Source organism: Rhineura floridana, chromosome 7, assembly GCF_030035675.1.
Source record: "Rhineura floridana isolate rRhiFlo1 chromosome 7, rRhiFlo1.hap2, whole genome shotgun sequence".
NCBI lineage: Eukaryota > Metazoa > Chordata > Lepidosauria > Squamata > Rhineuridae > Rhineura > Rhineura floridana.
The window spans coordinates 5,110,294-5,127,462 of record NC_084486.1 but is presented as its reverse complement, the minus strand read 5'-3'; the positions used below and the strand labels follow the sequence as shown (position 1 = coordinate 5,127,462).

At 41.1% G+C, this 17,169-nt stretch overlaps 1 protein-coding gene across 2 annotated transcripts in view; it reads right to left on the bottom strand.

The window, feature by feature from the left end:
• Positions 1 to 1,527: 1,527 nt before the first annotated feature.
• Positions 1,528 to 17,169, bottom strand: part of VSTM4 (V-set and transmembrane domain containing 4) — an 89,346-nt gene continuing 73,704 nt past the window's right edge. For both annotated transcript variants that reach the window (XM_061634764.1, XM_061634763.1), the window contains 2 exons: positions 9,041 to 9,102; positions 1,528 to 4,505 (listed from right to left, as the gene is read on the bottom strand). In XM_061634764.1, coding sequence (XP_061490748.1) covers positions 4,380 to 4,505; positions 9,041 to 9,102 — 188 coding nt within the window. In that variant the 3' untranslated portion in view covers positions 1,528 to 4,379. The remainder of the gene's footprint in view (positions 4,506 to 9,040; positions 9,103 to 17,169) is intronic.

Here is a 17,169-nt window from a genome sequence, read left to right as displayed (position 1 = left end):
AAAGTACAGGTCCCAATACCGATCCTTGAGGGACTCCACTTTCTACAGCCCTCCATTGGGAGAACTGTCCGTTGATTCCTACTCTCTGCTTTCTGCTTCTTAACCAATTCCTTATCCACAAGAGGACCTCTCCTCTTATTCCATGACTGCTAAGCTTCCTCAGAAGCCTTTGGTGAGGTACCTTGTCAAACGCTTTTTGAAAGTCTAAGTACACTATGTCCACTGGATCACCTCTATCTATATGCTTGTTGACACTCTCAAAGAATTCTAATAGGTTACTGAGACAGGACTTTCCCTTGCAGAAGCCATGCTGGCTCTGCTTCAGCAAGGCTTGTTCTTCTATGTGCTTAGTTAATCTAGCTTTAATCATACTTTCTACCAGTTTTCCAGAGACAGAAGTTAAGCTAACTGGCCTGTAATTTCCGGGATCCCCCCTGGATCCCTTTTTGAAGATTGGCGTTACATTTGCCACTTTCCAGTCCTCAGGCACGGAGGAGGACCCGAGGGACAAGTTACATATTTTAGTTAGCAGATCAGCAATTTCACCTTTGAGTTCTTTGAGAACTCTCGGGTGGATGCCATCCGGGCCTGGTGATTTGTCAGTTTTTATATTATCCATTAAGCTTAGAACTTCCTCTCTCGTTACCACTATTTGTCTTAGTTCCTCAGAATCCCTTCCTGCAAATGTTAGTTCAGGTTCAGGGATCTGAACTTAAATAGTGTTTTTCAGTGGTTCCTTCTCAAACTGGGGAGAGGTAACCAGTAAGATACCACAGAGCTCGGACCTGGGCCCAGTGCTCTTCAATGTTTTTATTAATAGCTTGGATTGGGAGGTACAGGGAATGCTTATCAAATTTGAAGATGATATAAAATTGGGAGGGATAGTTAATACTCTGGAGGACAGAAACAACATTCAATTGATCTCGCTAGGCTTAACACAACAGAATGAAATTTAACAGGGATAAGTGCAAAGTTCTACACCTAGGAAAAAGAAACCAAGTGCACAGTTATTGCTCACAAGCTGAATATAAGCCAACAGTGCAATGTAGCCGCAAGAATGTTTTTAAGGGGGAGAGGAAGCATATATACTTTTGAGGGGGAGAGGAAGCATATATGCATATATACAAATAAGTATATGTAAATTTTATGCAAATTTATGTCATGGGAACCTGTCCAGGCATCAGGTACCTCTAGAGTGCTCAAGGGTTAAAATTTTGCCAGGATATACCAGAAAGTCCAGAAACGTTGTCAGTGATAAGTTCTTGTTCATGATTGTGTTAGTTGATTTCTCCCAGATAGCCTTGTCCTGACATGTCGTGATCTACACTTGTAATTGCTGCAGGCATGTGATATTCTGTCCTGTGTTGCCTGAAGAATATTTGTCCAGATAGGAATAAACAAAGACCCCTGAAGGCGAGGCATACCATGCATCCTGGAAAATTAAATTAAACTGTACTACCCATCACTTCTCAACACTCATATTATTTGGGTTTACTGCAGTAGCAAAAAAAATCTCACACAGGCTGATTGAACTTATTTATGTATGCTATTTATTTAGCTCACATGAGCTGAGAATTACACATAAATGAGCCATAACTGAAAATACATACAGAATGAAAACTTCAACACCAATATTCTTTGCAGTATTTCCTGTGCATTAATATTATTATCTCAGGAACTGATCTGATGTTTATGAGCAAATCCCATCTGCTTTAGAGTGAAATTTCAAACCTTGTTCAATCAACATGTAAGTGATTAGTTGAATAGGAGTGTACCAATTACTGCACCAGTACAACACCACATGTTGTATCTGCAGTTTATGGGATAAAATCACTAAGTGTGAGAACTCCCTTTTGTACAAAGAGCTTTATCTGCAATCGAGCAAAAATGCAAGAAGACTCAACCATGACTTGTGAGCTTTGCTGAGAGATAACTCTGGTCACTAATGAATATTTTTATATTTTGTCTTCCAGTTTGATTCCTGAGTGTCTCTGCTTTCATTTATATAAAAAGCATTTGCAGCCCTTGTATCTTTGATCTAGTGAAAATAACTTCTGAGCAGGAACAGTTTTTGCTGCTAGATCTCCTCTGCCAGACTCACAAAAAGGGTGCACATGAGTGTTTAGTTCCCTTCAAAGACTGAAAAAGTAATCAACAGTAAGCATTCCTGTAGATGCAGATGGTTTTGTAGCAAAACCAAGATGCTGGAATAGTTTAAGGGTTGTTGGTGGATAGGTTAACAGGAATGAAGATGACCAAGTCCAGAAGGGCCAGTTTTCTGGAGTTTAAACATCTTTCATCTCAGTACCTTTGCTCTTCTCACATATTGCATTCTTTTATTTTTTTAGCATTGACTTCCCCATCTCCAATAACAGAGCATCCAGTCATCTGGTATACAAAGCAGGGCCACCTTAAGACAAGTTGCTGCCCTAAGGCAACATAACATGTATTCCCAGGATTGCTGGCAACGCACAATTCTTTTTAGATATTATCCTGCACAAGCATGCATGGGTGGCTACATTCAGGGATACTCTTCAGATGTCCAATGAACACATATAAATCAGGAGTGGAGATTGTTATTACAATTCAGTAAAGGTCTGAAAAGGGAGAGAATGTGAGCTTTATGCCATGATCAAAAAGTGTGCTCCATCATCCAGCATGACAAAGCAAGGGATCCTGGGGTGCATCACTCAAATCATGCTCCTATAAACTTTGATTTTCCAAATGCTTGCTCAGGTTGCTTATAGCTGAGCGCTGCTACAGAATGCAGTCTTCAAGGATGAGAAACAATCCATCAGGTCCAGTGTTTTACATAAATGAAAAGACCAGTGCTGCTTTTCAAAATTCACTGGGACAAAAGGAGAGATTTTTAACCTCTTCCTCATACATTCCAGAGTTTCCTGTGGTGCTATCAGTTTATTTTAGCCTGAATGTAAATCTCTGTGGATGGCAGAAGGGTGGGGTAAATTGATAAACCTGAAGACTCTCAGTTCATCCCATATCCAACCAGATGCCCCACATTGTAGAGCAGTTAATAGTATGTGGCTTTTTCTAAACACAGAATGCCTCCCACAGAGGATATCCATCCATGGATTATGGTTCACAGGTAACATAAAAAACTCAATTGTTACATAATATCTTTTATCCCAAAGTAGCTAGTGACAGGTGTGTATCCCACCTAGAGTATGCAGGAACCAACTGCACTGAGTTTCTTTGTGCAACACAGTTTGTGGTCCACAGTAATCTGATGCATGGAGTGACTGGATTGATTTTTTATCTCATTCAGCCCTGAGATATTGTAATGTGCATTCTGCAAAAACCTAGGCAACAAAATACTATATTAGTCTTTTCTTCTTCTTCAGAAGAGTGAACTCAAAGCTACTTACAAAACAAACACTAAGCTGAGGAAGAGGGCAGTGTGTGTGTGGTTTTGGCTGAGGTAATGAAAAAGAGGAGATGACAATTCCTGTGGAAGATAAGCAGCCCCGTTTAAAAAACAGAGGGAAAGAGAAATACACATGAGATGTATTTATCCTCCTAAGATGACAAATTCAACTGTGGCTAGTAAAAGCTATGGTCTACTAAGAGCTGTAATGAATCTTCTGGAGAAAAGGATATTTGTTGTGTTTATAATGTGTTGCTTTCAGATGGCCTGTTTGTTAAGCATTCATCCTGATTTGTTTGCAGAAAGGTTATGTGATCCCCTGTGAGTTGAGCATTCATTCTAATTTTCCAGCGCATTTTCTCATCACTTTCCTTACCACAAGGAGTCTGATTTTGTTTTGGTTTATTGTTTACAAACCACTTTAATTGTGCAACCTGAATTTGCAGGTATGTGGTTGAATCTGCAAAACAGCAATAGTCTATTGCCCTTTCCTCTCCACCTGCTCTTCTTTGTTTGCCCATTAGCATGCCATCATTTTTGTCTTCCTGTGAACTCATTTTCCCCACCCTGTTTTGGTTACATTATTCTAGTGCCAGTGTTTGGGAATCCAAAGGGGGCAAGGACTGGCAAATTATCTTTGCATATGAAGTTCTTCAGGACATCTTCCCATGTCTAGAAAATCTGGACTTTTAATTCAGCATTGTAGCCAGTTGAGAAGCTGAAGCAGTGTTTTTAGCATGGGCCATTCAGGTAGTTACCACCACAATAAAACAGAAATAACATGAAAAGAAAAGTGGGTGATATAGAGGATTCAGCACTCTCAGCTTGCAAACTTAAACAGTGTCTGTTGCTGATAGATTTCCTTGAAGAACAATTTATAAAAGAACATATAAAAAACACAACAGGAATGGCAGCAAAAACAAAAACAAGACATTTGTATAACATTTTATCGAAAAAGAGCACAAAAAGAATTTAAATAGGGCCTGTCCTGTATTTACATCTTGTTTTCCTCAAAGAGAATTTGAGCATAGACAGTCATAGTGGGGATGCCTTTTGTTTCCTGGTGAGGTTTGATGAGTTCCAGTTCAGCATAGGTTAAATTCTCATCAGCAATTTTTGGCTGCAAAACAATGAAGACAACTGAATTTACTGGGTGAACTGGCAGTCTGCCTTTCAGCATGCAAGCATGAGACAGCAGTAAATGAACCACAGAACAATGCTAGCAACGGCCCATAGCCAGGGCTTCCTCAGTTATATAGACTTGTAGAACCAGTTACTAAAATAATCAAAGAGTTGTGCCCAACTAAGTTCTGCTGAAGTGAGTCAATGCGTCTGCTCTGAGTATGATTATCATTGGACATTACGCAGAAGCACCAACAGCACACTACTATGCATGTTTACTCAGAGGTAAGTCACACTGATTTAAATGGGACTTAGTCCCAAGTAAGAGTGCACAGGCCTGCATGCTAATACGTTTATGTGCCTACAAATAAAAACCATGTCTTGTGGAGAAAATGTCCAGAATAAAATTGGATATATGCCAAGAATCAGCAACCAACCCAAAGTAGAAGAGCTTTGTAACCTTGCTTTAGTATAGTTTAATATACTATAGTTTGCTTTTATATAGTTCTAACATTGGCTAATGAAAAAGGGGAATAAATAACTGAACACTCTGTGTTCTGAAGCTCAGCAGTCTGAATGCTTTTTTGCAATCAATATATGAAGTATGTGTGTGTGAGAGACAGAGATTCATCTAGACTGCTCTCAGATCTTCATGGAACAAGAGTCTAGCTGGTGACTGACTGAGATCCAAACTTGATAATGCTTAGTTGAATTTCATTTTCTCCAACATTTTCTTTGTTTTGCCAAATGCAAGTGGGAGGTCACTGGGAGGAGCGTCTTCCCAGGCCACACCCCTCACTTACCCTGCTCCCTGCCCTCCTCAAGCACTTTTGCCTGGCTGGAATGTGTCCATGTGATAATACTTCTTGCTTGCAGGATGTGGTTACAAGTATAGAAACCTCTGACTTTTATGTAGCCTCACTGCAAGGTCTTTATGACAGAATCTGACCCTCAGACTGACAAAGTTCTCCACCTTTGTTTTAACTAAATAGCTCAACAATGCATTTCTGAATGCTCTCCTACCCTGTGCTGAAACCTTCACTACTATGTGCCAAGTACTGCAAGTGTAAATCTATGTCTAGGCTGTTTTGCTTCAGACTGCAAGTGGGTGCTCGTATGACAATGCTTCTCTACAAAATTGTTCCTAAATATATATATGCGGAAAGTTACGGAGCAGGCTAGGCAGGAAACCTTTTCCTTGGTACGCTATCTTTCTGCGTGGTCATTCTTATTATTATTTTTAAATAAAGTAGCGTTCAGTCATGCGAGTCTCCATTTGGAGTCTGAAGTATATGGGGAAAGACCTGACGGGCTGAACTTTGAAGTTCAGTTTCAGAGGCTTGACCCATTTAGCTTTTGTATTTTACTTTTGTTGGCATCTTCTGTTCACACCAAATAGGCTCCTTTCCTCCCCTCTTCAGCTACGTTTCTCATTCTAAATCCATCCCAAAACATCATGAATCCTAAAACGGCCAGCTCATGTAAATTTTAGAGCTAAGATTTATGAAATCACATTGTCCAGGTGTATTATTATATTATCTGGAAATTGCATTGTTTTCTTGGGTAGATTATCTCTTTATTCCTACTATAAGTTTGGATATGAAAAATAACACTCGATTCTTCCAATACAGGTCACTGGGCAGCACTGGCTGATGTGTTACATTCATACATTTTTATGATGTTCCTATAGTAAACATAATTTAATAAAGCCAAAACACACTAAATAAATAATTGCATCTAGAAAAGCAATAAAAGCAAATAAAATTAGTACTTTCATAAGTGGAAAAGGTACTTCAATTACTGCTACAAGCAACGGCACACCATAAAATGTGTAGAATAATTTCCCTTATGCATATTTCCAGTATGTAATAATTTGATTGAAAATATGAGGAAACACACAGGAGGTTCAAACTGTAGAGCACATACAGTTCTCAACAAAGGATGTGTAATAACTGAGCATAGAAGATACAGCTTTTCAAAGCCCCTTTTCCAGGCAGAAATCAGAGGAGGGGCGTGTGCTGTCACTGTCTATCTTTAATTATATTTTAGAAGTTTATTTAGTTGAAAACAGGTTTTCACAAAAATAGGAAGAGAAACTTCCTCAGCTGAAGTACTTTTCAGAACATTTTCAGAACAGCGAAGAGCTTCAGCTAAAACCATAAGATGGCAAGGACAAATATTTTATGCTGCTGCTCGGGGTAGCAAGGGGCCCAGTGACAAAAATATCTTCTCACTCTACCTATTATGAAGTATCAGGAAAGAAAAGATATTTCAGACAGCGATGTAGAGAATCAGAGTCATCATTGACAGCCAGCAAATATAAAGAACATAGCAGGCTAGCAATGGGGAGAACGGTTCTTTTCAGCCCTTCCTACAGTTAAGAAGACAGACCATTATGGGGCTCTTAAATGGGGCTCAACATTTGCTCTACTATTCCTATACTGAAAAAATGGCACAACTATTTTCCAGAATATTTGCTTCTAACCTGCTGGTGGTTGTTAATGGTTTTGAACATATTTTTGCTGAATAGTTTTGGGAAAGGGATTACACGATTCATTTCCCTAGCAGTTTCCCAATCACAAAGGAAAAGGTATTGCGGTCTCTCTAACTTTTCCTCCGCATGGAGAAAAGCAGGTTGGGGAGGGCAGTTGCAAACAAGCAAATGTCGGGAAGGGAAAGTGTTCACTAGCCTCTCCCCTTTCCGCAGGTGGTTTTAAGAGTCACCAACCATCTCACCAAAGAGGAGTGTCTGCAGTGGTATTCACTAGGTTCATTCAGCAGCAACACAAGCACCTATGAATCATTGGAAGAAATGGGCGGGCCAATGGGAAAGGGCCACAGCGTTGTATGCAGAAGGTCCCAGATTCAATCCCTGGCATCTGCTGGCATCTGCTGTGGATTGCAGAGAGGGAGCTGTCCGCCTGCCCGCCCCTCCACCCGCCCCTCTGCCTGCCCGCTTACCTGCTCACCCACTCCTCCACCCGCCCACCTGCCTGCTTGCCCCCCCACCCACTTGCTTCCCCTCCACCCGCCCGCCTGCCTGCCTGCCCGCCCGCTCACCCACCCTTTGGCTGCTCCAGCAGGTCTCTCTTTATGTTCTTCCTCTTCCCCAATCCCAATTACCCTACTTGACTAGCTCAAGAAATGCTGGGGAAGAAATTGTCTTGGCAGCTCCTTAGAACTCACATAATTCAGGGCCAAAATTAATGAACCCTCTTCGGGAACTTGCCTAAACACACAAGGCTTAAAATTGTGCAGAGGAGTTGGGGCACACACAGAGACCCAACATGCCCAGCCCCAGGCTTAGAGCCTTCTTGAGATTGGCAACCCTGATAACACAGAGGCTTCTGAGTTCAGCTGAATGCAATTATATGTCTCCTTCAGACCTTTGAGATAAACATGCAAAAATTCAGATGAGGGAAGAGGCAGGAGCCACTCCAGTTACTGAAAAATTCCAAGTGTGGTGTTTTTTTTAAAAAAAATCCTTCCTTAGTTCTACCAAAGCTGACAGACAAGAACACTGAGCATGGATCACAAAAGTCTGGTCATCTTTTATACCAAGTATTTCCTGCTATTTTAGGCAGACCCAGAACTTCTTTTGGAAAAATCATAGAATTACAGAATTGTAGAGTTTGCTCAATGTAGGAATCCAAATTAAAGCATACCTGACAAGTGCCTGTCCAGCTGCCTCTGGAATGGCTCCAGTGCTGGAGAGCCCACCTAACTAACTTATTCCACTGTCATACAGCTCTAACAGTTAGGACATTTTTCCTGATGTTCAGTAACAATCTGGCATCCTGCAACTTAAGCCCATTATTTCATGTCCTGCACTCTGGGATGATAGAGAAGAGATCCTGGTACTCCTCTGTGAAGGGTCTTCTCTTCTCAAGCTTAAACATGCCCAGTTCTTTCAGTCTCTCCCCATAGGGCTTTGTTTCCAGTTCCCTGATCATCATTGTTACCCTCCTCTGAACCTGTTCCAGTTTGTCTGCAACCATTCTTAAAATACTCAAAATGTATACTTAAATATAGGATCCTCCGTGGCGCAGAGTGGTAAGCGGCAGTAACGCAGCCGAAGCTCTGCTCACAGCCGGAGTTCGATTCCAATGGAAGGAGGAAGTCGAATCTCCGGTAAAAGGGGTCGAGGTCCACTCAGCCTTCCATCCATTCGTGGTCGGTAAAATGAGTACCCAACATACGCTGGGGGGTAAAGAAAGGCCAGGGATGGAACTGGCAATTCCACCCCATATATACGGTCTGCCTGGTAAACGTTGCAAGACGTCACCCTAAGAGTTTGAAATGACTCGCACTATAAGTGCGGGGACACCTTTACCTTTATACTTAAATATATATATTCCATTCCCACTATAAAAGTAAATGTACTGCCTTCAAGTCGATTCTGACTTATGGCGACCCTGTGAATAGGGTTTTCATGAGGCTGAGAGGCAGTGACTGGCCCAAGGTCACCCAGTGAGCTTCGTGGCTAGGTGGGGATTCAAACCAGAATGGACAAGTCTTTGTGGGGCTACTTACCAGGAGGATTTTCCTTTGCGGTTTCAGAAGCTTAGGATTAGAGAAAGTGTTGGATATTGGTGCTGTAAAAAAAGAAGAGCACAGTGGGAAATTACTTCTATTTCTGTGAACTGGGTTCCTTCAACAACATTCATAAGCTTTGGCTCACAGAAAGCCAGCCAAAATAATGGAAAGGGAAGGCTAACTGTGCTCCAGATCAAATGCAGTTTGTGCTCAAAAATGCACTGCCAGCCTATTGTTTAGCAATCTCTATCATCTGCTAGAAAAACCCTGATCCATCGAGGGGCCATCTGCAATCCAAAACATCCATGTGCAGTCAAGTTAGGAAACACCTGCACAGAATCTTCTCCCTGTTTTGTGGAACCCTTCTGAGAAATCAGTAATTGTGCCTGGGAGGATCGTAGAATAGTAGAGTTGGAAGGGGCCTATCAGGCCATCAAGTCCAACCCCCTGCTCAATGCAGGAATCCAAATCAAAGCATTCCCAACAGATGGCTGTCCAGCTGCCTCTTGAATGCCTCCAGTGTCAGAGAGCCCACTACCTCTCCAGGTAATTGGTTCCATTGTTGTATGGCTCTAACAGTTAGGAAGTTTTTCCTGATGTTCAGTCAAAATCTGGCTTCCTGCAACTTGAGCCCATTATTCCGTGTCCTGCACTTTAGGACAATTGATCGCAGCCCTCCTCTGTACATGTACTTGAAGAGTGCTCAGTTTCCCCCTCAGTCTTCTCTTCTCCAATCTAAATATGCCCAGTTCTTTCACACATACCCTCATCTCATCAGGCTTTGTTTCCAGTCCCCTGATATTCCATCACTCCTTCGAGCAACAGCATTGCACAATTATTAGTTTTTGAAGACTCCATGCAGCTCCAGTTGCTGTGTGTGGGTAAGGTACAGTTGGATTGGGGCCAAAACTGGGTTGTCCTGGAGCTGATCTTGCATGGGTGCTACTGTAGCAGAAGATAGACCAGGGATGAGGATCTGGATCTGGCCGGAAGACCCGATTCCTCATTCCTCATGGGACTGCCTACCTTCAATCATCTGACATCATAATGCCATCAGCTGATTGATTTATATAAATTCAAGACTGTCTATCAAGGGAGCCTGCTCCACAAGCTAGAAGGAGCCCAAGCCAATGGTGCGCCTGTCTTAGTGAGAAAACTTCAAGGGTAATTAACACCTATTTGTTTATTTAATTAAAGTAATCACTCAGACTAGTCAGGATACAGTAATGGCACTGTGTGCTAGAAGCCAGACTCAGGAGCTAAATTCTAGAGGAAGGAAGCCTGAAAAAACCTAGTTTACAGCCCTACCCCAGCAGAGAAGCTTGAGGGGTCAAAGCAAACTGGACCAATTTTGGGGAAGGAGTTAAAAGGAAAACCTTCACAAACATATGAAGGGTTCATCTATGTGGTGGTTTACTGTGCGTTTTCATCTTTTAATTTGCATGGTTCACATGACATTACTGACAAACAGAAGCTATCATGCAGTCCCCCCCCCGTATATCTATACTAACCAATCCGCTGATAATACGAAAAATTTAGAAGAATACAGCTCCACTTCGCTCCACACGTCTTTGCTTTGATGGTTTTTAGTGGGCGGGTGAATCGTCACTTTCAGCTATTCCCCTTTCTCTGCCCACTAACTCTCCCAAGAATTCCACTTTGTTTCTGGTGGTTTATCCAGCAACTCCCGACTGCTCAGTCCTTCCTCCTTCACAGTTTGCTGCAGCCCTCCCTTCTTTCCTCCCTTTCTCCCTGGTAAACTTCCTTCTTTCCTTGTAACTAGCAATGGGAATTGCCACAGGATTTTATCATTCTTTCTCATATTCTCTATCTGTGGAGAGAATTTTAAAGTAACATCTCTCTGCTCCTGGTTTCTGATTCCCCCCCCCTTTTTAAAGAGTCACCTCAAAAATATCAATATTAACAATGATATTTTGGGAAGATATTGATATTTTCCTCAAAATATTGATATTGATATTTTATTTAAAATATCAATATTATGTTGATTTGTTCTTCCAGCAGGGAAAAATTAACTCAGAAAAAGAAGGGGCAGCAGAGAAAGAGGGTGCCTGTGAGTTATCTTCTTTTCAACTGCCAAAGCGGTTTCAGGAAACAGTGGCGGCAGGAGGGAGTGGAAATATTGCACATGCCCAGTAACTGGAGGGGGTAAAAATGTAAAATTAGAGGGCAGGCCCACAAGGAAACAGTGACACAAATCTTTCCTAGAGGAACGCCTACTTGTGTGAATGGAAAGCAATGAATTTGAAGCTACCATTAAGCATGAAGTATGCAAATCTTGCACATCTATTATGGCAGTGAAAACAGTGTATTTGCTATGAAGAAATGCTCCCATGTGGATAAGCCCACATATAGCTCAAATTAGTGAGACAGCCTAGATTGTAAAAAGGTAGCCTTAGCCTTTAAAAACAAGCTCAGCATTAGACTTCAGTTTTCTTACACTAAAAAAGGTTAGGCAGTTTTTGTAGGTGAGAAAAGACTCAGCTGAAAAATTTAGATTTCAGATCAGTTTAAAACCAGTCCAAAACCAGTCCAACTAATAAATCTAGAGTGCAAATTCCCACTTAAAGCTACAGGGCACCTTTAACTTTAAAAAGTGTGTTCTGCTTAGTAAAAATATGGGGGGGGTCAGATAAAAACAAGTTAGGTTTTGTGAATCAAACATGAAGAAGGAAGGAAAGAAAACTTTCCCAGGAAGTTAACTCACCACCCATTGTGCATTTAATCTACACTAAGTGTTTACCCCCCATTGCCAGGGGCCAAATTACCCTGACTCCTACTGACTTTTCAAATTCCTTCAGTTAGGAATTTGAACACATACCCTCATCTCATTGGCTGTACTAGCAGCTGAGAGGAACCAGTCAGGCATATATTTTTAGGACAGCTGAGCAAGGGAGCCCACTCCATGAGTTAGAACAGCCCCAGGGACAAAGCACCAAGATGAATTTAGCAGCAGGGCAAGGAGGTCAGGGCACACCACTCTGGCTGTGTCTCTTGAATAAAATGTAACCTTTTAATAAAGTAACTCAATAAACTACAAAAACAATTATACTGGTAGGAATTATGCTGGAAAGTATGGCAGCTTTCCAGTGTTTTGCACTGTCACACGTATATCTGCATGTTGGACAGAAGTCATGGGTTGTGCTGTCAGTGCAGTGAGCTCCTGGCTCTCTGGGAACAAGTTTGTTTCTTTGAGGCCAGGGTGGCTGACTTGAAAAAGCTGAGAGAGGCTGGTGGATGAAGCCTTCAGGGACATTATAGCTATATCCCACTTCCCACTATCATGGAGAATGAGAGCTTTGCAGAAGGAGAGTGTCATCCTGAGGAAGAGGGAAAAAGAAGGGACCCATTCCTTGGAGGATGAGCAGCGCCAAGGATCCTTCTCCAGGGAGTGGAGGAATCCTGGTAGTGAGTGATTCAATCATTAGGAAGATAGATAATGGGGTGTGTGATGAGCATGCAGACCACAAGATGATTTGACTGCCTGGCATGAAGGTTATGGATATCACCTGTCATCTAGACAGCCTGGTAGATAGTGCTGGGGATAGTGGTTGAGCAGATTAGCACCAATGACATGGGGAAATATCCTGGAAGCAAAATTTAGGTTTCAAGGAAGGATGCTTAAAGCAAGGACTTCCAAGGTAGCTTTCTTTGAAATGCTACCAGTTCCATGTGCAGGGCAAGCTAGACAGGCAAAGCTTAAGAACATAAGAACATAAGAAGAGCCTGCTGGATCAGGCCAGTGGCCCATCTAGTCCAGCATCCTGTTCTCACAGTGGCCAACCAGGTGCCTGGGGGAAGCCCGCAAGCAGGACCCGAGTGCAAGAACACTCTCCCCTCCTGAGGCTTCCGGCAACTGGTTTTCAGAAGCATGCTGCCTCTGACTAGGGTGGCAGAGCACAGCCATCATGGCTAGTAGCCATTGATGGCCCTGTCCTCCATGAATTTGTCTAATCTTCTTTTAAAGCCATCCAAGCTGGTGGCCATTACTGCATCTTGTGGGAGCAAATTCCATAGTTTAACTATGCGCTGAGTAAAGAAGTACTTCCTTTTGTCTATCCTGAATCTTCCAACATCCAGCTTCTTTGAATGTCCACGAGTTCTAGTATTATGAGAGAGGGAGAAGAACTTTTCTCTATCCACTTTCTCAATGCCATGCATAATTTTATACACTTCTATCATGTCTCCTCTGACCCGCCTTTTCTCTAAACTAAAAAGCCCCAAATGCTGCAACCTTTCCTCGTAAGGGAGTTGCTCCATCCCCTTGATCATTCTGGTTGCCCTCTTCTGAACCTTTTCCAACTCTATAATATCCTTTTTGAGATGAGGCGACCAGAACTGTACACAGTATTCCAAATGCGGCCGCACCATAGATTTATACAACGGCATTATGATATTGCCTGTTTTATTTTCAATACCTTTCCTAATTATCCCTAGCATGGAATTTGCCTTTTTCACAGCTGCCGCACACTGGGTCAACATTTTCATCATGCTGTCCACTACAACCCCGAGGTCTCTCTCCTGGTCGGTCACCGCCAGTTCAGACCCCATGAGCGTATATGTGAAATTAAGATTTTTTGCTCCAATATGCATAATTTTACATTTGCCACTTTCCAGTCCTCAGGCACGGAGGAGGACCCGAGGGACAAGTTACATATTTTAGTTAGCAGATCAGCAATTTCACCTTTGAGTTCTTTGAGAACTCTCGGGTGGATGCCATCCGGGCCCGGTGATTTGTCAGTTTTTATATTGTCCATTAAGCTTAGAACTTCCTCTCTCGTTACCACTATTTGTCTCAGTTCCTCAGAATCCCTTCCTCCAAATGTTAGTTCAGGTTCAGGGATCTGCCCTATATCTTCCACTGTGAAGACAGATGCAAAGAATTCATTTAGCTTCTCTGCAATCTCCTTATCGTTCTTTAGTACACCTTTGACTCCCTTATCATCCAAGGGTCCAATTGTCTCCCTAGATGGTCTCCTGCTTTGAATGTATTTATAGAATTTTTTGTTGTTGGTTTTTATGTTCTTAGCAATGTGCTCCTCAAATTCTTTTTTAGCATCCCTTATTGTCTTCTTGCATTTCTTTTGCCAGAGTTTGTGTTCTTTTTTATTTTCTTCATTCGGACAAGACTTCCATTTTCTGAAGGAAGACTTTTTGCCTCTAAGAGCTTCCTTGACTTTGCTCGTTAACCATGCTGGCATCTTCTTGGCCCTGGCGGTACCTTTTCTGATCTGCGGTATGCACTCCAGTTGAGCTTCTAATATAGTGTTTTTAAACAACTTCCAAGCATTTTCGAGTGATGTGACCCTCTGGACTTTGTTTTTCAGCTTTCTTTTTACCAATCGCCTCATTTTTGTGAAGTTTCCTCTTTTGAAGTCAAATGTGACCGTGTTGGATTTTCTTGGCAATTGGCCAGTTACATGTATGTTTAATTTAATAGCACTGTGGTCACTGCTCCCAATCGGTTCAACAACACTTACATCTCGCACTAGGTCCCGGTCCCCACTGAGGATTTAGTCCAGGGTTGCCGTCCCTCTGGTCGGTTCCATGACCAACTGATCTAGGGAATAGTCATTTAGAATATCTAGAAACTTTGCTTCTTTGTCATGACTGGACAAGGCGTGGATGAGACTATGGTGTTGAGAAGAGGGGTTTGGATTTGTTAGGCACTGAAGAACATTTGGGGACGGGGAAGGGTGACTTTGCTTGTGCCTGCTTTTGAGACGGGCTCCCGCCTCAAAAGAAGCTTATTCAGATATAAATCAGTCAGAACATTTTTTTTTTTTGACTGATGAAATTCCTCCCGGGTAGGGAGAAACGTAGAGATCAACCTCAAAAGCCTGTTTTTGTTGGGAGGACTGGATTTCATTAATTTATGAGAAAAGGTCCAGCCAGCAATGCCGGATGGACTTCGGAACAAGCTCTATCTGATTAATGCGATACGTTTATCTTTTCTTCAAAGAGAAAACGGACTAACAGGCAAGCACCCTTCTTTCTATTCTTTTTTTTTACTTGGTTTAAATTGTTGCAGCAAAAAGAGATTTGTCAAATGAATCAGCTTTAAAGAACTTCTGGGTGAGCTATAACTCTTCTCTGTTATTCACGAAATTAACAGCTTATCTCTGTTTCTATTGCAAAAAGCTGTCCTGGAAGTGCATTCTAAAGATATAAACAGAAGAGGGATTTCTATTCCGAGGAACATTATATTGTCTGGGACTATTCTCTTTTTGGTCTATTTTATTTTGACGAATCTGCTTCTTCACGACGCCACTAACTGTTTTGATGCTGGGAACTAAATTTGTTTTGTATTCTTGAACATAGAGAGATAAGGCAGGCTGCTCTGTTTATACTGTGATGTCATCAAGCCTGGAATATTAACCCAATTGTTGCTGAAATAAGAAGTGGTTCTTCTTTATTTTTGTTTTGTTTTGTTTTCGTGGTTTTAAAAATGGCAATCAAGAAAGTGGCTGAGAATCTGGAAGTAATTATGTTTCAGAAAATAATGGATGAGATTGAGATAACGAAACAAACCCTGCGACAGGGCAGTAAGGAGCTGAAAATTGAACTGAGCAAAATGACGCAGGAGCTTAAAGAAATAGGGGATCCTGTGAGAGAGGAGAATGAGATCAGAGATGAGAAAAGAAAAAATAAAGGGAAGATACAAGCCCTGGAGATTGGAACAAATGTGGAATTGGAAAAAGATCTGGAGTTTATGGATATTAGAAATAAAATCTACTGTTTGGAATTTAACGTTATCTCTGAAGAAATTAATGAAGATATTAGAGATAAAGTTATCAATGGCTTGGATAATCTTCTGGACTGGAATGACGTGATGGAGCTTGATATAGAGAAAATCTATGGAATTAACTGCAGCCATGTGACAATGGAAAAACTCTCAAGAGATGAGCCAGTGCATTTTGTAAAAAAGAAGAACAGAGATATGACTTTACAACAATATTTCAGCAACTTATTCAGAATTGATGGCAAGAAAATATTTGGGATAGAGGAAATTCCCATCAGACTCTTATTATATGACTATGGCTATGACAGCAAGATTATTATGGAATACTGATAATGGAAGATTGGACACTGAAATTACTGGACTTAACAGGACTATTGAAGATGGAATTAATAGGGATAATGGAATAATGGCTATTGAAATTATTGGACCTAACAGATTTTGATGAGATGGATTAATCGATATGTTTATTTGGACTATGGTTATGACAATAAGATTATTATTATTATTAACGAGATGGATTAATCGACATATTTGGAGAAAAATTGATAGATATATTTCTTAAAGAATTGAAACCTCTCTTTGACTTTTTGTGGAAAGAATAAAGTAATGTTTATGAGATTTGATGATTAATTAAGATAACTACTGGAGGAAAGTGATTTCATAATATAATTTAAGAGACAGGATTGTTATATATTGTAGACCTATAACTGATTTGATCTGCGACAAATGGGAAGTCAACATTTTATTTTTTTGTTTAATCATTTTTGTTTTGTTTTGTTTTTTGTCTTTGAATGTTTTATGATTTTGTTTTGTATGTTTTATGAAAATTTGAATAAAAATTATTGTAAAAAAAAAAAGAAAATTTGGGGACAAAAGTGACAGGCTCCACTTGAACTCGGATGGAAGACTGCAGGCTCTTAAAATAAAAAAGGTGGCAGAGCAGCTTTAAAACTGAATGAAGGGGGAAAGAAGCTGAGGAGTGTCTGTTTTGGAACAAACCTCCCCTCTGAAATAAAGACCAAAAAAATGATGAACAGTTAAATGGGGTAGGCATTGTTAGTGCAGGGGCGTAGGATAGCAATTGAGAGGGGCTAAAGAACCACAGGCCCAAACAAAAGTGCCAAAGACACTTAAAGAGAAACACTATATACAAGCGCTTATATGGTAATGTTAGAAGTTTCTGAACCAACATGGGAGAACTGGAGTGCTTGATCTTAAGAAATAGCACTTAGAGAATAGCATAAGGAAACCTCATGGAATGGAGATAACCAGTGGAACATGGTTATCCCTGGATATAAACTAAATTGGAAAGACAGGGACAAGAAAGGACATATTGGAGATGGTATCTTTTTATGAAAGAGGGCAT